We start from the raw sequence: 26,007 nt of genomic DNA, 5'->3' as shown, positions 1-26,007 counted from the left end.
CAAGGAGAGCTTGCCAATTGGATATAAAATATGCTTAACAGTAGGAGACAGAGGGCGGTGATGGAGTGTTATTTTTCAGATGGAGGTCTGAAAAATAGACCAGTAAAGCCTAACATCTGTAGTGAGGAACATTCTCAAATCTATTATCAAGGACTTTATAGTGTAGCATTTAGAAAATAGTGACAGAATCAGACAGAGGCAACATGGATTTATGAAGGGGAAATCATGCTTGACAAATCTGTTATAATTCTATGAAAATGTAACTAGTGCAGTAGAGAAGGGGGAGCCAGTCGATGTGATATATTTGGACTTTAAGAAAGTGTTTGACAAAGTCCCGCGGAAGAGATTATTGCGCAAAGTTAAAGTGCATGTGATTGGAGGAAGTGTATTGAGATGACTAGAAAATTGGTTGGCAGAGGGGAAACAATGAGTAGGATTAGTGGGTCCTTTTGAAATGATCAGGCAGTCAATTGTGGGGTGCCACAAGGATCAGTGCTAGGACTCCAGCTATTCACAACATATATTAATAATTTGGATGAGGGATCAAAATGTACCATTTCAAAGTCAACAGATGATACCAAGTTGGGTGGAAGGGTAAACTATGACAAGGATGCAGAGGTCCTTCAGCATGATCTGGACAGGTTGGGTGAGTAGGCAAATCAATGGCAGATGCAGTATAATTTAGATAACTACAAGCTTATTCACTTTGGAAGCAAAAACAAGAGGGCAGATTACTTTCTGAATGGCTGTAAAGTGGGAGATGGGAGTGTGCAACAGAATCTGTGCGTCCTTGTGCACCCGTCACGAAAGGTAAGCATGCAGGTGCAGCAGGCGGTATAGAAGGCAAATGGTATGTTGGCCTTCATTGCCAGAAGTTTCGAGTACAGAAGCAGGGATGTGTTGTTGCAGTTATACAGGACCTTGGTGAGGTCACACCTAGAATATTGTGTGCAGTTTTGCTCTTCTTTTCTGAGGAAGGAAGCTCTTGCTCTTGAGGGAGTGTAGCGAAGGTTTACCAGGCTGATTCCTGGGATGGTGGGGCTGATGTATGAGGAGAGATTGACTAGATTAGGATTGTTTTCGCTGGAGTTAAGATGAATGAGGGGGGATCTCATAGAGATTTATAAACTTCTAACAGGACTAGACAGGATAAGTACAGCAGGGTGTTCCCGATGGTGGGTGCGTCCAGAACCAGTGGTCACAGTCTGAGGATTCAGGGTTGGACCATTTAGGATAGAGATGAGGAGACATTTCTTCACCCAAAGAGTGTTGAGCCTGTGGAATTCATGACCACAGGAAGTAATTGATACCAAAACATTGAATGTATTTGAGAGGTAGCTAGATATAGCACTTGGGGCGAATGGAATCAAAGGTTATGGGGAGAAAGCAGGATTAGGCTATTGAGTTGGATGATCTGCCATGATTGTGATGAATGGTGGACCAAGCTCAAAGGGTCAAATGGCCTCCTCCTGCTCCTATCCTCTATGTCTATCTATGTCTATGACCAGTGGTATTCCACAGATTTCCATCACTGTACCACTTTTACTTGACATTTATATAAATGATTTTGGATGAGAATTTAAGAGGTATGGTTAGTAAATTTATTGGTGATACCAAAGTTAGTGATATAACTAAAAGTGAACAAGATTATCTAAGATTACAAAGGGATCTTGATCATTGGGCGAATGGGCTGAGAAATGGCAAATGGGGTTTAATTTGGATACATGAAAGGTATTTCATTCTGGTCAAAGAAACAAAGGCAGGATTTATCGAATTAATGGTAGGCCCCTGGGTAGGATTGTTGAACAGAGAAATCGAGGGGTACATAGTTCATTGAAAGTTGTGTCACAGGTCGACAGGATGGTTAGGAAGGCAGTTAGCACGCTTGTCTGCATTGCTCAGACCACTGAGTACAGGAGTTGGGACATCATGGTGAGGTTGTGCAAGACGTTGGTGAGGCCGCTTTTGGAGTACTGTGTACAGTTCTAGTTGCCTTGCTATAGGAAGAATATCATTAAATTGGAGAGAGAGTTTCAGAAAAGATATACCAAGATATTGCCTGGACAAAGAGCTTGAGTTATAAGGAGAGGCTCTATAGGCTAGAACTTCTTTCGTTGGAGTGTAGGAGTTTTGAGGGGTGATCTTATCGAGCTTTATAAATCGTGAGAGGCATGGAGAAAGTGAATAGTGAAGGTCTTTCCTGTAGGATGGGGGAATTCAAAAGTAGGATACATATATTTATGGTGAAAGGAGTAAGATTTAAAGAGGATCTGAGGGGAAACTTGTTCACATAGAGAGTGGTTCATGTATGAAACAAACCACCAGAAGAAGTGGTAGATACAGGTACAGTTACAACATTTAAAAGACATTTGGACAGGTACATGAATAGGAAAGGTTTAGAGGAATATGGGCCAAATGTAGGCATGAGGAACTAGTTTAGATTGGAAAACTTGGTTGGTGTGGATGAGTTGGACCAAATGGTGTGTTTCTGTGCTGTATGATTCTATGACCTGTTGAAAACAATAAAAGACAATAGGAGTCAATAAAATGTGCAGCTGGAAAGGCACAGTAGGTCAGACAACACTGGAGGAGCAGGAGAGTCAATGTTTCAGGTTGGGACCCTTCATCAGGACCCTCCATCAAGGAGAAGGGGCAGGGTGCTCAGAAATAAATAGTGAGAGGGGTGAGGCTGGGAAAAGGTAGGTGGGATGATAATAGGTGGATGCAGGTAGGCGGTTACTCTGATTGGTCAGTGGGAAAGGTAGAGCAGAGAGGTGAAAAGAAAGATGGACAGGTTAGGTCAGGTCAAGGACACAGGGAGGAAAAGGTGGGGTGGACGTAGGATGTGATTGGGGAGGAGGAGATTTTGAAGCTGATGAACTCTATGTTGAGGCCATTGGGCTATAAGCTCTGTAGGCAGAATATAAAGTAGGCAGTTTGTGTGTGGCTTCATTTTGTCAGTGGAGGAGGCCCAGGACAGACATGCCCCAAAGGGAGTGGAAGGGGGAGTTGAAATGGCTGGCAACCAAAAGATGATGTTGATTGAAGTGTATAGAGAGCAAAAGCTCTGTGAACCAGTCCCCGAGTCTACGCTTGGTCTCTCCAATGTAGAGGAGACCTCATTGCGAGAGAATGGGAGCCTTGTTTTGCAATCTTTCAGTCTCTGGTGTATAAATCTTCGAGGAGAAAGTGAGGACTGCAGATGCTGGAGATCAGAGCTGAAAATGTGTTGCTGGAAAAGCGCAGCAGGTCAGGCAGCATCCAAGAAATAGGAGAATCGACGTTTCGGGCATAAGCCCTTCTTCAGGAAGCCCTGAATAAGGGCTTATGCCCAAAACGTCGATTCTCCTGTTCCTTGGATGCTGCCTGACCTGCTGCGCTTTTCCAGCAACACATTTTCAGCTCAGTCTCTGGTGTATGTCATTTTCATTAGCTTTTAGTCTGTGTCATGCCCTTTTCTACTCTGGATCATTGGGAAAATTGACGTTTGATTATGATCTTTGATTTAGTGGACATTTGATGACATATCCTTCCTGCATACATTGTATGCAGGAAGGACCTAGGTTGTTCAGTCTATTGAGTTTGTACTGATCCTACAAAGAGCATCCCAGGCAGACCTAGGTCCCTACTCCATCTCTGTAACCCTGATTTACCATGGCCAAACCACCTAACCTGCACATATTTGGACTGTGGGAGGAAACCAGAGCACCCAGAGGAAACTCACTCAGACATGACAACACGCAAACTCCACACAGACAGTCTCTCACAGCTGGAATTGAATTCTGGTCCCTGGTACTATGAAGCAGCAGTGCTAACCACAGAGCCATTGTGCCACCCTAAATGGTTTTAGATGGTTGGTGGAGGAGAACCTTTGGGCAGCTGGTATAGCCGGGCTTCGATATGTGTTGGATGGTGGAGGAACAAGCTGGATGATGTTGCAAGACTTTGCCAGGTGTGTGACTGTTAATGTCCAGTTTGCAGCAAAAGTCATTGCTTACCTAAAGCAATGGCACTTAACCCTGAGGGAAAGCATTGAGGCAGTTCAACATGTGATTTGCTTCATTTGGATAGAATTTCACATCAGCCCTGAAATATTCCTCAGGGGTAGTGCCCATAACTGGAGCTGTCTTGACAAAATTATATCCATGTCTGCACACTCTAAACTTTCTTACCTACATCCACCATCAGGACAAGAACTGGAATTCCTTCCTACCATCTGATCATTATGCAGCAGTACAGAAGTGATAGAATGTTGAAGATGATGGTTGTGGTGCCAACTGAGTGAGAGCTTTATCTTGGATGGGATGGAATATTGTTGAAGTTGTATTCATCCCAACAAGTGGGTAGTATTCTAACTTGTACCTTGCAGATGGTGAACAGGTTTTTTTGGAGTCAGGAGGTGAATCACTTGCTGCGAAATTCTTAGCCTCTGATCTGCTTTTGTAGCTGCAATATTTTGCTGGCTCGTCCAATTCAGTTTCTAGTCAAGGGTAACTCCCAGGATGTTGATAATGTGGAGTAATAATGCCATTGAACATCAAGGATTGATGGTAAATTTTTTCCTGTTAGAGATGGTTATTGCCTGATACTTGTATAGCACCGAAAAGTGTGGTGCTGGAAAAGCACAGCCAGTCAGGCAGCATCCGAGAAGCAGGAGAATCGACGTTTCGGGCAAAGCCCCACATCAGGAATGAGGCTTGTGTAGTGCTAATATTACTTGCTGCCTGTATACTGTCCAGAGACAAAAAAAACCTGCAGATGCTAGAATCCAAGGTCGACAGACCGGAAGCTTAAAGAACATAGCAAGCCAGGCAGCATCAGGAGGTTCCAGCTGAAACGTTGAATTCTCCACCTATTGATGCTTCCTGGCTTTATGTGTTCTTCCAGCCTCAAGCTTGTCTAGCCTGTATGTTATCCAGCTCTTGCTTTTTATTGACATATACTGCTGTAGTATCTGATGAGACTTGAATTGTGCTGACCATTGTGAAATCACCAGTGAACATCCCAATTCTGACTTTACAATGGAGGGAAGGTAATTGAAGAAACAATTGGAGATGGCTGAGCTGCAGACACTACCTTAAGGAACTTCTGCAAAGATGTCCTTGGATTGAGATAATTGATCTTTAGCAGGCACAACTGTCTTCGTTTATGTCATGTATGACTCCAGCTAGCAGAGAGCTATACCCCCCCAGTTTCAATTGATTCTGGTTTTGATAGAGCTCCTTGATGTTAGACTCAGCCAATCACTCTCAGTTCACCTCTGGATTTCACCTGTAATAAGATCAGAAGGTGAATTGCCCTGGAGGAACCCAAACTGTGTGGCATTGAGCACGTTATTCCTTTGCAAGGCATTAGCACTGTAGATGGCCTCTTCTGTGAATTTATCCAGGGGATGGATGCTGCTTTATGTGCACAGGACATCACTCAGCAATTTTCCACATTTTGGGGTAAATGCAAGTGTTGTAGCTGGACTGAAACTGTTTGACTAGGCATGATTTGGAGGTGCCAGTGTTGAACTGGGGTGTACAAAATTAAAAATCTCACAACGCTAGGGTATAGTGCAACAGGTTTAATTGGAAATACTAGCCTTTGGAGCACTGCTCTGGACAACCACCTGATGAAGGAGCAGCGATCCGAAGGCTAGTGCTTTCAAATAAACCTGTTGGACAATAACCTGGTGTTGTTTGACATGGAGCAAAGCTAGTTCTGGACCACCAGTCTTCAGGACTAATGCTGGAATGTTTTCACAGTCCAGTGCCTTCATTCACTTCTTGATATTAAATGGAGTGAATTAAATTGGCTGACATTAGGCATGTGTATGGCTGGGGACCTCAGGGGGAAGCCATGATGTATCATTAATTTGGCACTTCTGGCTGCAGATGCATCAAATGCTTCAGGTGTCTTTTGTACTGTGTTGGACTCCCCCACCCTTGTTGGATAGGGATATTAACGGAGCTTTATTCTTCTGTTAGCTGTCTAACTGTTCACCACCATTCATGGCCAGATGTAGCAGGACTGCAAAGCTTAGATTTGATCTCAACATTGCTTAGCCCTGTTTATTATATGCTGCTTCTATTGTTTGGCAATGCAAGTCATCCTGTGATATAGCTCCACCAGATTGACATCATTTTTTTAGGTTGTCTGGTGGTGCTTCTAGAATACCTATCCTCCCCCACCCCCAACCCCACACTCTTCATTGGATGAAGGTTGATTTCCTTGTTTATCAATTTTTGAGAAGATTTGTAGGTCAGGTTGATGATAAGAATGTAAGTTAGCTCACTGAGCTGAAAGGTCTGTTTTCAGAGGCTTTGTCAGCATGACTAGGTAACATCATTGGTGAAAGTCTCCGGAGAAGCACTGGTGGTACGTTCCACCTCTAGTTTCCATACATACAGACAAAGAAGGACACCACTTTGACTGGGGCAACACACACATCCAAGTGCAGATGAAACAAAGACATGCACAAGAATTCTTAGAGGCATGGCATTCTAATCAGAACTCCATCACGAAACACGTTGACTTAGATCCCATCTACCTTCCCTTGAAAAAAGGAACCAGAAATGACATCATCCACCATAAGAAACCAAGACCTATAAATAGAGAGACAGGACATGCCACCAGCGCTTCACCGGAGACTCACTCGTGATGTTACTGGTGATGATGACGAAACGTCTGAAAACAAACCTTCCAGCTCAGCGAACTAACTTACATACTTCCTTGCTTACTTACAGAGTGAAGAATATGGCAGACCATAAAGTTACAGATTGTTGGGGAATTCAATTCTGCTGTTGTGTATTGCCTGCAATGTCTCATACATGGCCTTCTTAAGTTGCTTGGTATGTCTGAATTCTGTCCTTTTAAACATGGCTGCAGAGCCAAACAGCACAATGAAGGGTATCCTCAATATGAGGATGGGTCTTGGTCTCCACAAGATCTGTGCTGTGCTCACTTCTACACCCACTGTCATGAATAGATACATTTGTAAAATGTGGATTGGTGAGGTTGAGGTCAAGCAAGCTTTACCCTCTCGTTAATTCCCTCGCTACCTATCGCAGACCTAGGTTAGCAGTTATGTTCATCAGGGCTTGGCTAGTTTCGTCAATAGGAGTGCTACCAAGCCACTATTGTTGTCTAACATTGACATTGAGGTAGTCCATCTGGAGTACTTTCTGCAACTTTGCCACCCTGAGTGCTTCCTTCCATCAATATGAAGGAGCAGTGAGTCAGCAGCCAATGGGGAGGAAAGTATTTGGTTATCAGCAAGAGGTTTCTTTGCCCTTGCTGGATCTGATGTCATGAGACTTCATGGAGTCCAGAGTCAATTTTGAGAATTCCCAGGGCAACTACCTTGTGACTGCATACCATTGTGCTGCCACTTCTGCTAGTGCTGTCAGTGAGGCACAAAATGCCCAGGAATAATTATAGTGTTGTCTGGAATATTGGAATGATTGAATGAATAGGACTTTGCCAGGCTGTTGCTTGATCAGTCTGTGGGACAGCTCTCCCAATTTTGGCACTAGTCCATTTCATACTTTTCAGAAGGGATTTTAATGTATATACATGCAAAACGCTAGTTAAGGACATCTTTGCAGGTTCAAGAGACCGAGGTTTACTGTTGTTGTTTCTGGTGCCTAGGTTAATGCCTGGTGGTCTGTCTGGTTTCATTCCCTTTTTACCTCTCCAGAGATTGATGCAACTGAATGACTTGTTGGGCCATTTCACAGAGCAGTAAAAAGATCAACCATATTACAATGTATCTGGAGTCCATACCTCGTAAGAATAACAGTTTGCTTTGCCTAAAGGACCTTAGGGAACCAGCTGAGCTTTTATGATAATGGTCATCATCATACAAACTTTTAATTCCATATTTTATTTAATTCAAATTTCACTGTCTTCCACAGTGAAATAGCGAGGAAAGATTTCAATCAGAGACTGGTACAGTAGAGTACAAAGGTGAATCAAACAGTCAGGGCAGGCAGGGACAAGGCATAGAACAAGGTAGGACTGATAAATTCAACTGCATTTATTTCAATGCAAGAGGCCCAACAAGGAAGGCAGATAAACTCTGGGCATAGTTAGGAGCAAGGGACTGGGATATTATAGCAATTACAGAAACTGTGGCTCAGGGATGGACAGAACTGGCAGGATACAAATGCTACAGGAAGGAAAGAAAGGGAAGCAAGAGAGGAGGGGGAGTGGCGTTTTTGATAAGGGATAGCATTACAGCTGTACTTTGGGAGGATATTCCCGGAAATACATCCAGGGAAGTTATTTGGGTTGAACTGAGAAATAAGAAAGGGATGATTACCTTATTGGGATTGTTCTATAGACTTCCCCGCCCCCCCCCGCCGCCCCAATAGTCAGTGGGAAACTGAGAAACAAATTTGGAAGGAGATTCCAGTTATCTGTAAGAATAATAGGGTGGTTATGGTAGGAGATTTTAACTTTCCAAACATAGACTGCAACTGCCATAGTGTTGAGGGTTTACATGTAGAGGAACTTGTTAAGTGTGCACAAGAAAATTTTCTGATTCGGTATGTTGATGTACCTACTAGAGAAAGTGCTAAACCTAACCTGCTCTTGGAAAATAATGCAGGGCGTGACTGAGTTGTCAGTGGGGGGAGCATAATTCTATTAGTTTTAAAATAGTGATGGAAAAAGATAGACGAGATGTAAAAGTTGAAGTTCTAAATTGGAGGAAGGCCAATTTTAATGGTATCATGCAAGATATCTCAAAACCTTATTGGGGCAGATGTTCGCAGGTAAAGGGATGGCTGAAAAATGGGAAGCCTTCAGAAATGAGGTAGTCCAGAGACAATATATTCCAGTTAAGGTGAAAGGAAAGGCTGGTAGATGTCAGGAATGCTAGATGACTAGAGAAATTGAGGGTTTGGTTAAGAAAAAGAAGGAAGCATATGTCAGGTATAGACAGGATAGCTTGAATGAATCCTTAGAGTATAAAGGCATTCGCAGTGTATTTCAGAGAGAATTCAGGAGAGCAAAAGGGGACATGACATAGCTTTGGCAAATAGAATTAAGGAGAATCCAAAGGGTTTTTACAAATACATTAAGGACAAAAGGGTAACTAGGGAGAGAATAGGGCCCCTCAAAGATCAGCAAGGCAGCCTTTGTGTGGAGCCGCAGGCGATGGGGAGCAACTAAATGAGTATTTTGTATCAGTGTTTACTGTGGAAAAGGACATGGAAGATATAGAATGTAGGGAAATATATGGTGACATCTTGAAAAATGTCCATATTACAGAGGAGGAAGTGCTCGATGTCTTGAAATGCATAAAAGTGGGTAAATCCCCAAGACCTGATCAGGTGTACCCTTGATCTCTGTGGGAATCTAGGGAAGTAATTGCTGGTCCTCTTGCTGAGATATTTGTATCATCAATAGTCACAGGTGAGGTGCTGGAAGACTGGAGGTTGGCAAACGTAGTGCCACTATTTGAGAAAGGTGGTAAGGACAAGCCAGGGAATTGTAGACTAGTGAGCTGATGCCAGTGGTGGGCAAGTTGTTGGAGGGAATCCTGAGGGACAGGATGTTCATGTATTTAGAAAGGCAAGGATTGATTAGGGATAGTCAACATGGCTTTGTGCCAGGGAAATCATGTCTCAAAAGCTTGTTTGAGTTTTTTGAGGAAGTAACAAAGAGGATTGATGAGGGCAGAGCAGTAGATGTGATCCAAATGGACTTGAGTAAAGTGTTCAACAAGGTTCCCCATGGGACACTGGTTAGCAAGATTAGATCTCATGGAATACAGGGAGAACTAGCCATTTGGATACAGAACTGGCTCAAAGGTAGTGGTGGAGGGATACCTTGGACGTCTTGTCTTCTTCAGCAATTTCTAACTAGGATGTGTCATTTACTATCACAAGGAATCATTGACAGAATCACATTATTGAGGGCAAGCAAATAAAATACATAAGGGAGTTAAGAAGAGCATGTAATTCAGGAGGCAAGAGATGCATGTGAAGTAAACATTAAAATATGCACCAATTTAGATGAACGTCCTGTATCAAATTTATGTATCGGTGTAGAAGATGGTGGCCTAAAGTGTCACACTATGTAGTGAGGCATTGAAGACAGAAATTGTCAGAAGTATTTCAGACAATTTGAACAAGCCTTTTAAAGTGCAGGTCAGGCAGCATCCCAGGACCAGGAAAATCGATGTTTCGGGCCAAAGCCCTTCATCACCATTCCTGATGAAGGGCTTTTGCCTGAAACATCGATTTTCCTGGTCCTGGGATGCTACCTGACCTGCTGTGCTTTTCAAGCACCACTCTAATCTTGACTTCAGCATCTGCTGTACCCATTTTCCTCTAAGCTTAAAGAGTCAGCATTAGATGCACAAGAAATTTTCAGAACTGCCAGTGGACTGAAGACTCTTTCCCAATCCCAACATTCTCATGGTCTTCCATTCCTTGATCTTAAACACATTCCTTCTCGCATTGCTTCTGTTGCTTGCAGTGCCAACTTATAATAAACTTATTAAATCACATGCTTTGGGTCATAACCCTTAGATTTTCTGACAGCTGGGGGGGAAAAATCCATTGTAGAATACCGGAAAGTAAGAGAGAAAAGTTTGAGTGCAATAAAAGTATCTTATACCACTGCTGTGTGTTCACTATGTTAGCAGTTGCATAACTGAGTGTCGATGCGGACGGGGGGGCTGGTAGTGGGAGACTTGTCAGTGGGATGGCACGTATTCACACATTCGCCGAACATTCCCCATCGTGCTGTCAGCCTGGGCGAGGGGCGTTGCTATCTTGGCACGGCTGCAATAACCTCATTGAAAGGACAGTACAGGACGGGTTATGAACCAGCAACTTCGAAAATGCAGAAAAGCCAGACCGAGCACCTCTATAAAATATTAGTCATCGGTGATCTGGGTGTAGGAAAGACCAGTATTATCAAGCGTTACGTACATCAAAACTTTTCCCAACATTACCGAGCTACGATTGGCGTGGATTTCGCTCTTAAAGTACTTAACTGGGACTCGGAGACTGTAGTTCGACTGCAGTTATGGGACATAGCGGGTAAGATTTTGTTAGTCATTCCCAACAGGCTGTTGTTTCGAGTGAAGAAACTACAGAGAGTAATAGTTGCTAAGAAACAATCTCGTGTGTGGTTGCACAATGGGTTTGCAGCTGCACAGGCATGTATTCGGAATGTTAATGCGTGAATTTAAAGTAGCGTGAGGCAACTACTGCTACACTATTGATTGGACCGTAATTTCACTTGGATATTGCACATTGAAGTCATTAGTTAGTTAAAAGTCAATTTGCCTTAACTGTTTGGAGAGACTACTTTAGCGGCTCTCAATTCTTCCAGAGAGAGAGAGAGCGAGAGAAGAGAAATAAATCTGCTGTATATGTTTGTAGATAATCACGAGTGCAGAAGATGGTTCTTCTCTGGTGAATTTAAAATTAGGATAAAATTAGGATTGTGGAACCATCCGAACTACTCACTAAGCTATAGTTATGCTAATCGATCTAAACTTGAGAAACTGTATGTAATGTGGACATGTAAATGTGAAAATTTGTATTTGACCAGTGTATTAGTGTAAACTTAATGTTCCACTAACATGACGGTCCGGTGTCTTTCTCGTTACGTGTTCTGTTACGTAAAGTAGGGTCAATCGATATGATCAAGACGCGTTTTATTACTTCTAAAGACAAACAAGGGCGCAGTTCTGTCCTCAGTAAGAAGTGGTGTGTGGAAGTCATGTGTTGCTACATCATATGATTCAAATTTGGACCAACATACCAAATGACTTTTTTTTGAATCGCGTACAATTCCCAAAAAAATGAACTTGCAGAAATGTGATCTTTATTTGTAAGCATTCAGGGAAGTGAAATGATTTCAATATTTGCAGAATTTGAGAAAATCTGTTTAAAGATGTGGAAGTTTCATCTTGCTGCATTATCCACATCTTTTCAGATTGGTGTGATGTTTTATGTTTGAATGCATTATTTTCTGAGGAGCAGGTGAACTTTAGTCTTTTGAACCACAAAGATGAATACTGACCTAATTCTGCCACCTTCCCAATATAGTACTTCCAGAAAACATTCAATTTTGAAGGCTCTGTCCCTGCCTCCAGGGGTGCCTGAAATACTGCAAACATCATATCAGTTAACATGATGTGCCAAATGTTTCTGTGTTGCTGGCAATAAGCATTAGGCCTCTTGCATAAAGTAAAGTAGGGGCAAAGACCAATTTCAGAAGGAAGTCTCACGTCAGACATTAAGTGATGCAGAGATTGAGCATGCTGTGATCAACAGCTACAATTCCATCTGCAATTTAACCAGAGATTGAAAGCAAAGAGCCCATGGAATCCCAGAAAATTTGGCAAATTGGATCTGCAATTGGTTGAGTGGTGGGAAGTAGAGGGACATGGCTGACGGGTGTTTTTCCGACTGGAAGTCTGTGTCCAGTGGGGTCCTTACAGTTTGTGGTTTATATAGATCATTTAGATTTGAATGCAGGAGGGTTGATCACCAAGTTTGCAGACAATATGAAAAAGGTGGGATTGTGAAGAATGAGAGGGATAGCCTTGGACTACAAGAGGCTGGTCAGATTGGCTGATCAGTGACGAATGGAATTAAATTCTGATAAATGTGAGAAGATGCTCGTGGACAAAACAAATATAGCAAGGGAAGCACTAAGGATCACAAGGACTGTGGTGTGCATGTACAATGGTCCTTTAAGGAATCAGGATGACTGGATAAAATAGTTAAGAAGGCACATGTTATACTCTGCCCAGCGAAGCTTATCCTCACTTTGAACAAATTATCCTTTAACTCCTCCTATTTTCTTCAGGTCAAAAGGGTGGCCATGGGTATCCACATGGGCCCCAGTAACGCCTATTGCTTTGTTGCGTGCAAGGAACATTCTTTGTTCCAGTCATACTGTAGCTCCCATCCACAACCATTCCTCCAGTACATTGATAACATCATTGGTGCTACTTTCTTCTCTTGTCCAGAATTGGAAATGTTTATCAATATTGCTCCCAATATCCACCCTGCTGTCTCCTTCACCTGGTCCATTTCTGACTCTTCACTTCCTTGACATCTGTTTCCATTTCTGAGGACAGGCTGTCCATCCAATATCCACTATGTACTCACTGACTCCCACAGTTACCTTGGCTATACACCCTCATATCCTGCTTCCCGTAAAGACTCTATTCCATACTTCCAGTTTTTCAGTCTCTGTCGTATCTGTTCCAATAAGACCCCTTGTTGAAGTTGGCATTCCGAAATGTCCACCTTCTTCCTCAACCAAGGACTCCCCACACTGTTTGATAGAGCTGTCAGACATGTCCAAATCACCTCCTGCAGTTTGGTCTTCAACTCCTCTCTTCTGTCCCTCTCGCCCTCAACTAGCATCCCACCATCGTCCACATCCAAAGAATCATTAGCTGCCATTTCTGTCATCTCCAGTGGAATGCTGTCACCAAACACATATTCCTCTTCCCTCTCTTTTCAACCTTCTGCAGGGACTATTCCCTCTGGGACACTCTGGACCACTTCTCCTCCACTTCCAACATCTCCCCACACCGCCACAGCACTTTCCCATGAATTGCAGAATGTGTAACATCTGCCCACTTACTTCCTCCCTCTTGATTATCTAAAGCCCCAGACATACCTTCCAGGTGAAGCAACGATTTAGTTGCACTTCACTGAATCTAGTCTACTGTATTTGCTGCTCGCAATGTCGTCTTCTTTACACTAGGGAGACGAAGCGCAGAAAGGGCGACTGCTTTGCACAACACTTATGTTCTATCTGCAAAAATGACCCTGAGCTTCCAATCGCTTGCTGTTTCAACAGACCACCGTGTTTCCTAACCAACATCTCTGTGTCAGACTTGCTGCAGTGCTCCAGTACAGCTCAGTGCAAGCTGGAAAAGCAACACCCCATTGTCTGCTTGGAAACCCTGCAGTCTTTTGAACTCAATATAGAGTTTAGCACTTTCAGGGCTTGAGCACCTTTTTCCCATGTCCTTAGCCCAACCCACACATCAGACCTTGTCATCACATTGGCTGCTATCACAAACAACCCATTGTCAGCCACCGATGGGCCCCATTAGCAGCTATTCATTCTCCCAGGGTGACCTTCACCTATTTTTTTGTCTGCCTGACCTTTTTTCTGTCTCTCTGGGCTCCAGCTCCACCTATTGTTTACTCTTCCCATCTCCCCCCACCCCTTCTTTAGCATATATACCAACCTTTCCCCAACTGCAATCAGTTCTGAGAAGGCTCACACTAATTCTGCTTTCTCTCCACAGACGCTGCCAGATCTGCTAAGTTTTGCCAGCAATGTTTGTTTTTATTTCTGATTTCCAGCATTCTTAGTTTTCTTTTCACATGGTATACTTGCCTTTATTAAGGATACTGTGGCACATTTGTGAAGTGGAGAGTATTGTGGATAGCATATATAGAGAGGTGGTCACACCACAGACTCAGACTTTATAGGCAGGAAGGGAATGGGTGACCACCAGGCAGAGCAGGACGGCTAAGCAGGCAGGGCAGGAATCTCCTGTGGCAATTCCCCTGCAAAAAAGATATACCATTTTGGATACTGTTGAGGGGAATGGCCTCTCAGGGGATGACAGCAGTAGCCAAATTCATCGCACCATGGTTGGTTCTGCTGCAGAGGGAGGGAGGAGTAGGAATAGAAATGTGATACTAATAGGGGATTCAATTATAAGGGGAATAGATAGGGCATGTGTGTGGTAGGAAACAAGTGTCCAGAATGGTGCATTGCCTCCATTGTGCTACAGTCCTGAATGTCTCAGACGGTTGCAGGTCATTCTCGAGGGTGAGGGCAAACACCCAGTGGTTGTGGTACACATCGGTACTAGCAACATAGATAAGAAAAAAGGATGAGGTCTTAAAAGCAGAATATACAGAACTAGGAAAACAATTCAAGTATAAGACCTCAAAGATAGCTATCTCAGGATTACCACTAGCGTCATGAACTAGTCAGAGTAGAAACAGCAGGTTATATAGGATGAACACATGGCTGAAAAGATGGTGTGAGAGGGAGGATTTCAAATTCATGGGGCATTGGGACTAGTTCTGGGGGAGATGGGATCTGTACAAAGTGGACAGTTATACCTGACCAGGACCAGGACTGATGTCCTTGGGGAGGTACTCGTTAGAGTGATTTGGCAGGATTTAATCTAGTGTGCAGTAAGATGGGAACCAGAAAAGTAGGGCAGTAGATGCAGGAATTGAGGAAGTGGTAGAATCAATGCAAACAGGACTAAGAACAAGAACAGGCAGGGAAATGCTGCTGAAAAGAACAGTGGAGATAGTCTGAAATATATGTGTTTCAATGTGAGAGGTGTAATAGGCAAGGTAGATGAACTTAGAGATTTGGCGTACTTGAAACTAAGACATTATTGCAATTTTGGATATTTGGCTGAAAGATGGACAGGACAGACAGCCAGGTTTTAGATGTTTCAGGTGTGATAGAAAAGGATGGGAGAGTTGCATTTACTGGTAAATTAGCATCTCACAGCTGAACTGAGGGTTGGTATATCAGCGGACTCGTGCAGTGAGGCAAAATAGGTAGAACTCAGGAATAGGAAAGGTGAACTCACAATGCTGGGGCTTTGCTACACAGCCTCACAATAGCCAGCAGGAGATAGAGGAGAAAATGTTTAGACAGATTTAGGAAAGATGTAAAACCAGCAGCGTTGCTGTGGGTGATTTTAACTTCTGTATTGACTGAGACTCACTTCATGCTCGGAGCTTAGATGAGGCAGAATTTGAAAGGACCATTCAGGACGGTGTCTTGACACAATATGTAAACAACCCAACCAGGGAAGAGATTATACTGGACCTGGTTTTGGGAAATAAGCCTAGCCAGGTGAGTGAAGTTGCAGTGGGGGAGCATTTTAGGAGATGTGACCATAATACCATGAGTTTTAAGTCGGTCATGGATAGGACAGAAACCTTGGGTGAAGGTGTTAAATTGGGGAAAGATGAACGACAACAATGTTAGACAGAAACTGGAGAATTTTGATTGGAGGTGTTCTTTTCAGGGTAAACCCACATCAGACATGTGGGAATATTTGATAAGAGTTCAGGAGTGACACATTCCTGTGAGAATGAAGGATAGGTATGGCAAGTTACGTGAACCTTGGATGACCAGGGATGTTATGACCTTGGTCAAAACGGAAAAAAAAGCAAAAGTAAGGTCTAGGACCATGGGAATTGACAAAGCCCTGGAAGTATAAAAGGAATGTAGAAAAGAACTTAAACAAGGAATTAGAAGAGCTAAAGGGGTAATGGTACTCATTAATAAACAGAATTAATGAGAATCCCAAGGTTTTTTATACATATATAACAAACAAGAGGGTAGCCAGGAAACGGTTGGCCACTGAAGGATAAGGAAGGGAATCTATGTGTATAGCCAGAAGAGGTAGGTGAGATCCTAAATGAATACTTTGTGTCAGTATTCACCAAAGAAAAGGAATCAGAGGATGATCTCAGGAAAGGGAGTTTCAAATTTCAAGGCTGTGTTGCTATTAAAAAGGAAGAGGTATTGGCCACCTTAAAAGTATAAAAGATAATAAGTCCCCAGGTCCTGATGGTATCTATCCCAGAATATTGAGGAGGCAAGAGAACAAATTGCTGGGACATTGGCAGATGTCTTTGTATCCTCTTTAGGCACAGGTGAGGTCCCAGAGAACTGAAGAATAGCCAGTGTTGTCCCATTGTTGAAGAAGGGTAGCAGAGATAATCTATGAAATTACAGGCCCGTAAGCCTCACGTAGGTGGCAGGGAAATTATTGGAAAAGATTCTAGGGGACAAGATCTGTACACATTTAGAAACAAATGGACTTATTAAAAATAGACAGCATGGATTGTGCTGGAGAGGTTGTGTCTAACTAATCTGATCAAGTTTTTTGAGGAGATGACAAAGATGATTGATGAGGGAAAATCAGTTGATGTTGTCTACATGGACTTCAGTAAAGCCTTTGACAAGGTCTCACATGGTAAACTGGTACAAAAAGTGAAGTCAAATGGTATCGGGGTGAGCTGGCAAGAACTGGCTTTGTCATAGAAGACAGGGTAGAAGTGGAAGAATGCTTTTCGGAGTGGAGCGTTGTGACTAGTAGTGTTCCACAGGGATCAGTGCTGGGACCTCTGCTGTTCATAGTCTACATAAATCATTTGGAGGAAGAAGTGGCTGGTGTAATTAGTAAGTTTGCAGATGATACAAAAATTGGTGGAGTTGTGGATAATGAGGAGGATTGTCAGAGGATACAGTAGCATATAGATCAGTTGGAGCCGGGGCACAAAAATGGTGATGAAGTTTAATCCAGACAAATGTGAGGTGGTGCATTTTGGAAGTTCAAATACAGGTGGCAACTATACAGTGTTGAGAGTGTAGTGCTGGAAAAGCACAGCACTTCAGGCAGCATGTGAGGAGCAGGAGAATCGATATTTTGGGCAGAAGCCCTTCATCAGGTTCCCTGTGAAGGGAACAGTGAATGGCAGAATCCTTAAGAGTATTGATCTGCAGAGGGATCTGGGTGGCAGCGCAGATTGATAAGGTTGTAAAAAAGGCCTATAGTATGCTTGCCTTCATTGGAAGGGGCATTGAGTATCAAGATAGACAAGTTATGTTGCAGCTTTATAGAACTTTACTTAGGATGCACTTGGAATATTGCAGTCTAATCAACACATTACCAGAAAGAAGTGAATGCTTTGGAGAGGGTACAGAAAGGTTTGTCAGAATGATGCTTGGTATGGGGTATTTTAGCTATGAAGAAAGGTTGGATAGACTAGGTTTGTTTTCACTGGAATGCAGGAGATTGATGAGTGACCTGATAGAAGTTTATAAGATTGGATAGAGTGGAATGAATGGGGCTTTTTCCTAGGGTGAAGGCATCTTTTACTAGGCAACACAGGTTTAATGTGTGGGAGGAGTGATATTTAAAAGAGATGTGAGAGGCAAGTTTTCACACAAAGAATGGTGAGTGCCTCGAAGGTGCTGCCAGAGGAAGACACAATTGCAGCATTCAAGAAACACCTGGACCAATGCAGAGGAAGGGAATAGAGAGATATGGATCCTGTAAGTGAAATCTGTTTTAGTATGGTTTTGGTATGGAAGGTGTCAATACAGGCTTGGAGGGCCGAAAGCCCGTTCCTGTGCAGTATTGTCCTTTCTTCTGGGTTCTTCTTTGTTTATTAGTTGAGCCATAGATTTTAAGAGCAGGGAGATTTTGCTGGAACTTATAAAATGTTCGTTAGGCAACAACTAGGTTATTGTGTGCAGTTCCAAAATCCACATTATAAGAAGGTTTTGATTGCACTGGAGAAGCTGCAGTGCAAATTTACCCGGATGTTGCCTGATCTGGACTGTTTTAGTTATGAAGAGATTGGACAGACTGGGGTTATTTTCCTTAGAGCAGAAGAGATTGAGAGCGGTCATGGTTGAAATGTATAAAATTATGAGGGTCAGACATGGAATAGAGAGGAACAAGTAGTTCCGCTTGGTGGAGTGATCAATGGTGTGGAAGCATAGATTTAAGGTAAGGGGCAAAAGACTAGAAGGAGATCATAGATATCATGGAATCCCTACATATATTGTCTACTCATGCTAGGCCTTTTCTTATATCATCAAGATTAGCCTCTCCCTAGTTCTGTACTTATATGTTTGACATTTTGGGTCTTTTTTCATTATGAGCTTAAACTAAATTGTTAGAAGATCTCCTGCCATAACATATTTCACTTGAACTACTTAATTTCCAACATCCACACCCAACACTGCTTCCTGTCTGTTAGATTAGAGACATATTAATCAAGAAAGTTCTCCTGTGCATGTATCAAAAGTTTCTGTATTTTTCTTATTTTTTCACAAAATTTGGGTATCTCTGACTAAGCATGTTATCTATCCATATTTACTTTTGGAAAGATGGTGAAGTACCTTCATGAACTGTTGCTCAAGTACATCCACCATTATGTTGGGGAGGGAGTTTCAGGATTTTGACTTGGCAACACTGAAGGAGCACTGATATAATTCCGAGTCAGGATGGTATATAGATTGAAGGGGAACTTGATGTTCCACTCTCTCCACCACCAAAGCAGCAATATGTACCATCTACAAGTTGCACTAGGAATTCACCAAGGCTGTTTGGACAATATCTTCAAAACCCATGACCACTTCCAGCTAGAAGGACAAGGATAGCAGCTACGTTCTCTTCCAAGCCACTCACTATCTTGACTTGGAAATATATCACCATTCCTTCAATGTCATTAGGTCAAAATCCTGGAACCCCTCCCTATTGGGATTGTGGGTGTACCTTCACCAAGTGGACTGCAGCTGTTGAAACAGGACATTCACCACCCCCACCACCTTGTCAAGGGTAGCTAATGATGGACAATAAATGCTGGGCCAGTCAGTGACACTCATATTCCATGAATGAATAAAAATAAGCCAGTTGCTTTAGGTAATCAACTTCTTTGATTTGGAAGATAATATCTGAGGAGCCTTGCCTAGTTGTATATATGGTGCTCAATGCTACTCTGTATCAGAGGTATAGTTAATGGAGCTGGATGAGGTCCCAGTGAAGCAGACTAATTTATTCTCAGTGTTGTTGAGGTTCTTGTGATTTTTTAGAGCTGGACTACTCCAGGCAAGTCAAGAATATTCTACCATATTCTTGAATTATGGCCTTGCAGGTGGTGTGCTGGCCGTGGGGAGTTAGGGGAGTTGCTTGCTAAACTTCTGATCTGCTCCTATATCCACAGTATTTTTATGGCTGGCCCAGTTCAGTTTCTGCTCAATGATAACCCCTCAAGATGTTGTTAGTGGGAAGTTTAGCAATAGTAATGTCATTGAATATTACAAGGAGATGGTTAAATTATTTATTGTAGGAAATAGTCATTGCTCGTCTAATTATCAGTCCAAGCCTAAATTTTACCAAAGTCTTGTTAGATATGGACATAGACATGCTTTCTTCGATCTAATTGCCTACCATTAGTACTACGTTTTTCCTTCTGTATGCCTTCTGATATTATGACTCCATTTTATTACATGCCTTTGAAGTTTCCCAAAAATGTATTAGTCCCTCCATTTGTTTGGAACTATATATTCAAATATATGGAGAAATATAACAGCTTTCCTTAAACTTCTTAATTCCAGAAAAACAGATCCAGTTTTAGAACTGTTATATCCTTTCTGTTTTGAGAACTGCAGTATTATTGTTAAACAATATTATTGTATTCTCTTTTCTTCATTTCTCTAATTTCGTCAGTACTTGGTATCCAGTATTAAGAATCCATTCCTGACCTTGCTTCAGCCATGTCTCTGTAACTGTAACCATGTCAAAATATCATTTGACCATTTGTATTACAGCTCATCAACTTAATTTGTTACATTAAAAAAAATTGACAACCATACACTCAATAAATCCTTTATCACTTTTGTTACATCCCTTAGTCTGGTTCCCGCAATTGTCAGAATGTTTCTAATTTCATGCTGTTATACCACACTCAACTCTGATCTCATTGCAATTCCTTTTGGTTATTTTCTGGTTCCCTGACACTTACCAAGTCAGTTAAGCCCTCACCAATAGTAAACCTCCTAACAAATTTATTGGTCTTTCCCACTCAGTACTACATCCTCAGGAGAATTCATACTCTCAACAAACAGTATTTCAATTCCATCTCAAACATCAAAAACTGTAAGTACAACAAACTTTTATCCACCCACCTCCATAACCAGCACTCCTCAAACATTCCAGAAGATTCCCCTGGCCTCGGAACCTATTCCACCATTAGCCATTCGGCTGATGCAGCTACCACCCCCACTCTGATTGATTATGTCACTTCCGTCCCCATCATGGACACTTCCACCCCTCACAATTCCTCATGCATCACACCTGACATCACTTCTGCCCCTCACATCATCACTGATGCCACATGCTCAGTGACTTCCGCCACCCCTACTGCCGTGGTCACCACCACTTCCGCCCCCATCAGCGCCACTCACCTGCATTCTGCTGACATGCCCCCCACAGACCCCATTGTCACTATCCCCACCCCCCAGAACCCCAAGGGGAACACTACCCCTGCTCATGACTCCACCCCCATTCCCCCCACCATCATACCCACTCCAGTTACAGGTTCCACCCCCACTCCCAGCTCTACACCCACACCAGATCCCAGCTCCCAGCCCTGCCGAGTTTTCACCATCCCTCCAGACCTCCCCCTCACTGAGGACGAACGATCAGTCCTCAGCAAAGGACTCCCCTTCATCCCCCTCCGTCCACGCTTCAATTTTTCTGTCGCCTCCGCCTCCGAGCTTACTTTCACAATCAGGACTCCCGCCCACCTTCCGAGGACCCCTTCACCCACCTCCAATACACTGCATCCACTTGGACACCCCACGCTGGCCTATTACCTGCCCTCGACCTCTTCATTTCCAACTGCCGCTGGGACATTAACCGCCTCAACCTGTCTACCTCCCTCCCCCACTCCAACCTCTCACCCTTACAACGCACAGCCCTCCAATCCCTCTGCTCCAATCCCAACCTCACCGTCAAGCCAGCGGATAAAGGGGGCGCAGTGGTAGTCTGGTGCACTGACCTCTACAGTGCTGAAGCCAAACGTCAACTCGAGAACACCTACTGCCCCCTTGACCATGACCCCACCCCCTCGCCCTGTGGGCGGCACGGTGGCACAGTGGTTAGCACTGCTGCCTCGCGGCACCAGAGACCCGGGTTCAATTCCCGCCTCAGGCAACTGACTGTGTGGAGTTTGCACGTTCTCCCCGTGTCTGCGTGGGTTTCCTCCGGGTGCTCCGGTTTCCTCCCACAGTCCAAAGATGTGCAGGTCAGGTGAATTGGCCATGCTAAATTGCCCGTAGTGTTAGGTAAGGGGTAGATGTAGATGTATGGGTGGGTTACGCTTCGGCGGGGCGGTGTGGACTTGTTGGGCCGAAGGGCCTGTTTCCACACTGTAAGTAATCTAATCTAATCTAATCACCAAACCATCATCTCCCAGATCATATAGAACCTCATCACCTCAGGAGATCTCCCACCCACAGCTTCCAACCTCATAGTCCGAGAACCCCGCACTGCCCGGTTCTACCTCCTTCCCAAGATCCACAAGCCTGACCACCCTGGCTGACCCATTGTCTCAGCATGCTCCTGCCCCACTGAACTCATCTCTACCTTCCTCGACACTGTTCTATCCCCCCTAGTCCAGGAACTCCCCACATACGTTCGAGACACCACCCACGCCCTCCACCTCCTCCAAGACTTCTGTTTCCCTGGCCCCCAACGCCTCATCCTCACCATGGATATCCAATCCCTCTACACCTCCATCTGCCATGACCAGGGCCTCCAAGCCCTCCGTTTTTTCCTCTCCAGACGTCCCAACAGTACCCTTCCACCGACACTCTCATTCGTTTGGCCGAACTGGTCCTCACCCTTAAGAATTTCTCCTTTGAATCCTCCCACTTTCTCCAGACCAAAGGGGTAGCCATGGGCACACTTATGGGCCCCAGCTATGCCTGTCTCTTTGTTGGCTACGTAGAGCAGTTGATCTTCCGTAATTACACCGGCACCACTCCCCATCTCTTCCTCCGCTATATTGATGACTGCATTGGCGCCACCTCGTGCTCCCGCGAGGAAGTTGAGCAATTCATCAACTTCACCAACATATTCCACCCTGACCTTAAACTTACCTAGACCATCTCTGACACCTTGCTCCCCTTCCTGGACTTCTCCATCTCCATTAATGACGACCGACTTGACACTGACATTTTTTACAAACCCACCGACTCCCACGGCTACCTGGATTACACCTCTTCCCACCCTACCTCTTGCAAAAATGCCATCCCATATTCCCAATTCCGCCGGATCTGCTCCCAGGAGGACCAGTTCCACCATAGGACACACCAGGTGGCCTCCTTCTTTAGAGACCGCAATTTCTCTTCCCACGTGTTTAAAGATGCCCTCCAACACATCTCGTCTACATCCCGCACCTCCGCCCTCAGACCCCACCTCTCCAACCGTAACAAGGACAGAACACCCCTGGTGCTCACCTTCCACCCTACCAACCTTCGCATAAACCAAATCATCCGCCGACATTTCCGCCACCTCCAAACAGACCCCACTACCAGGGATATATTTCCCTCTCCACTCCTTTCCGCCTTCCACAAAGACCGTTCCCTCCGCGACTACCTGGTCAGGTACACGGCCCCAAACAACCCACCCTCCAATCCTGGCACTTTCCCCTGCCACCGCAGGAACTGTAAAACCTGCGCCCACACCTCCTCCCTCACCTCTATCCAAGGCCCTAAAGGAGCCTTCCACATCCATCAAAGTTTTACTTGCACATCCACTAATTTCATTTATTGTATCCGTTGCTCCCGATTCGGTCTCCTCTACATTGGGGAGACTGGGCGCCTCCTAGCAGAGCGCTTTAGGGATCATCTCCGGGACACCCGCACCAATCAACCACACCGCCCCGTGGCCCAACATTTGAACTCCCCCTCCCACTCTGCCGAGGACATGGAGGTCTTGGCCTCCTTCACCGCCGCTCCCTCACCACCAGACGCCTGGAGGAAGAACGCCTCATCTTCCGCCTCGGAACACTTCAACCCCAAGGCATCAATGTGGACTTCAACAGTTTCCTCATTTCCCCTTCCCCCACCTCACCCTAGTTCTAAACTTCCAGCTCAGTAACTGTCCCAAAGACTTGTCCGGACTTGTCCTACCTGCCTATCTTCTTTTCCACCTACCCACTCCACCCTCCCCTCCTTGACCTATCACCTTCATCCCCTCCCCCACTCACCCATTGTACTCTATGCTACTTTCTCCCCACCCCACACCCTCCTCTAGATTATCTCTCCACGCTTCAGGCTCACTGCCTTTATTCCTGATGAAGGGCTTTTGCCCGAAACGTCGATTTCAAAGCTACTTGGATGCTGCCTTACCTGCTGTGCTCTTCCAGCACCACTAATCCAGAAGCTGTTTAGGTGTAGCCTGCTATGTGTTCTTCCCTCAGAACTAGTCAATAAGATTCATCAGTAACTTCTCACAGCTTACTTTTTATACAGACTTGCTATTTTCTTCAGCTTCAGCTTCCAAATATGTGGCAGTGAATAGGAGAAAACAAATTATTTTTCTCCAAATATTTTGCACTCCTGTCCTTACCTGATGGTTTTGACTCTTTACAGGTTAATCATTATCACAACATTAAAGGATATGTTTCCAATGTTTGTATAAAGTTGTTTAATTGCTCCTTTAAAATAAATGTATTTATAAAAGTAGTTTTAGTGGGACTTACTGCTTTATAATGCATGTTCTCAGAATGTCTCTGGCACTGCAAGTATTCATGAAAGATAGAATCAGAAAGCTTACAACATAGAAAGCGTCATAAGTATTCATATTCGACGCACATTCCAATGAAGCAGTGGGCTGTGTTACTAAGGTGAATACTGCAGTTTCATTTGGCATTATCTTTGGTCAGGAGCAGACAACCATTATTCCATCTCTTGACCTGTGTGGGCATGGAGTTAAGTACTACCTCAGCTTCTTCCATACTGTACAGAAATTTGTTGTCTAGTACCTGAGCTCCTTAAAATATTTACCAAATTATCCAAAGAGTATTATTAAATTATTTTGTCAACGAGGACATCTCATTCTGTATCAACTAAATTTGTGAAATTTCCACTAAACTATTCCCCTGAGATTGAGTCATTGAGCAAATGAATGAAATTGCATAGAGAAGCTGAAGTTTATTATTGGATATTGCAATTCTGGTGCAATACTTCATTTACAAAGACTTGCAAAGGAACTCAGGCACTTCCATACCATACTCTGCTAATGTTCCATACATTACTGTCAACTGTCCTGCTCCTCGGATGTGTCTTTCCAGCACCACACTTTTCAACTCTGATCTCCAGCATCTGCAGCCCTCACTTTTTCCACTTCCACACATTACCCCCTCATTGCATAATGGACATACTGCATAACTACAGAGGACATCAGGGAATCAGACCTCTTTTATTTTTGTAAAATTGGCTGTTTTGACAATATGGAAGGCTTACAGGCCTCAAGCTTAAAACATTTTTGTTTTGTCATTTCCATATGAGTGGTACACATGGTCAATGTACTTTGCTTCATTTTCAATGGAATTATAAACTTATTACTCAAATTTGTGCACAGATGATCAAATGTGGGTTGTGACAGTGTTGCTGTGGCGTATAATTTGTCTGTATCTTTTAGAACATGATATTCCTTTAGTTCTGTGAAAATATATATTAAAAATTGTGCACAAGTAGATAATATTGAATATGATAACAATCAGGTTTAATGAACATGTTGGTGTATAAACCAAAGATGGTCCACTTCATTTTTCAGACAATCTTGGGGCTTGGTATGCCCATAATTGTCACCTTTCTGATGAACACAGTGGGCACAAAGTAAGTCAAAGACTGTGTGATCATCAATGAATGACTCACTGGACTCACTCCTAACTCTTTGGATCCTTTCATCATATACAAGACACAAGTGAATTTATCCTATTCTTCTGAATGCAGCTTAAACATTAATGAAGAGGTTTGACACAGTCCAAGATGATGCTATTCATTTCCTTTGGTAGCCCATTCACCAGCCTAAGTATTTTTGACATCTACCGTCAGTGAAATTTACCAGAAGTTTGTCATATATTTTCTGACTGGGATGGAACGAATGCATTGATAATCAAGTTCCACTTCTCTGATTCATACCATTAGTATAAATGTTCTTATTCAATCACTAGCATGGTCAATTGTTTTTCTTTTGTACTTCCAACAGATTTTTAAATGAACTCACAGCAACTTATTTGTGACTTGGTGGCTCAGTGGTTAGTACTGCTGCTTCACAGCACCAAGGATCTGGGTTTGATTCCTGCCTCGGATCATTGACTGTATGGAATTTGCTCATTCCTCCCGTGTCTGTGTGGGTTTCCTCCCACAATCCAAACATGTGCA

At 43.6% G+C, this 26,007-nt stretch overlaps 1 protein-coding gene across 1 annotated transcript in view; it reads left to right on the top strand.

Moving 5' to 3' along the window:
- The first annotated feature begins 10,717 nt into the window (after positions 1-10,717).
- The window catches only part of LOC140481489 (ras-related protein Rab-38-like), a 79,238-nt gene continuing 63,948 nt past the window's right edge, over positions 10,718-26,007 (top strand). Inside the window, exon 1 of the mRNA XM_072577756.1 lies at positions 10,718-11,042. Coding sequence (XP_072433857.1) covers positions 10,841-11,042 — 202 coding nt within the window. The 5' untranslated portion in view covers positions 10,718-10,840. The remainder of the gene's footprint in view (positions 11,043-26,007) is intronic.

Source organism: Chiloscyllium punctatum, chromosome 9 (genome assembly GCF_047496795.1).
Source record: "Chiloscyllium punctatum isolate Juve2018m chromosome 9, sChiPun1.3, whole genome shotgun sequence".
NCBI lineage: Eukaryota > Metazoa > Chordata > Chondrichthyes > Orectolobiformes > Hemiscylliidae > Chiloscyllium > Chiloscyllium punctatum.
Note: the sequence above shows the minus strand (reverse complement) of the source record. Positions and strands in the feature narration are given on the sequence as shown.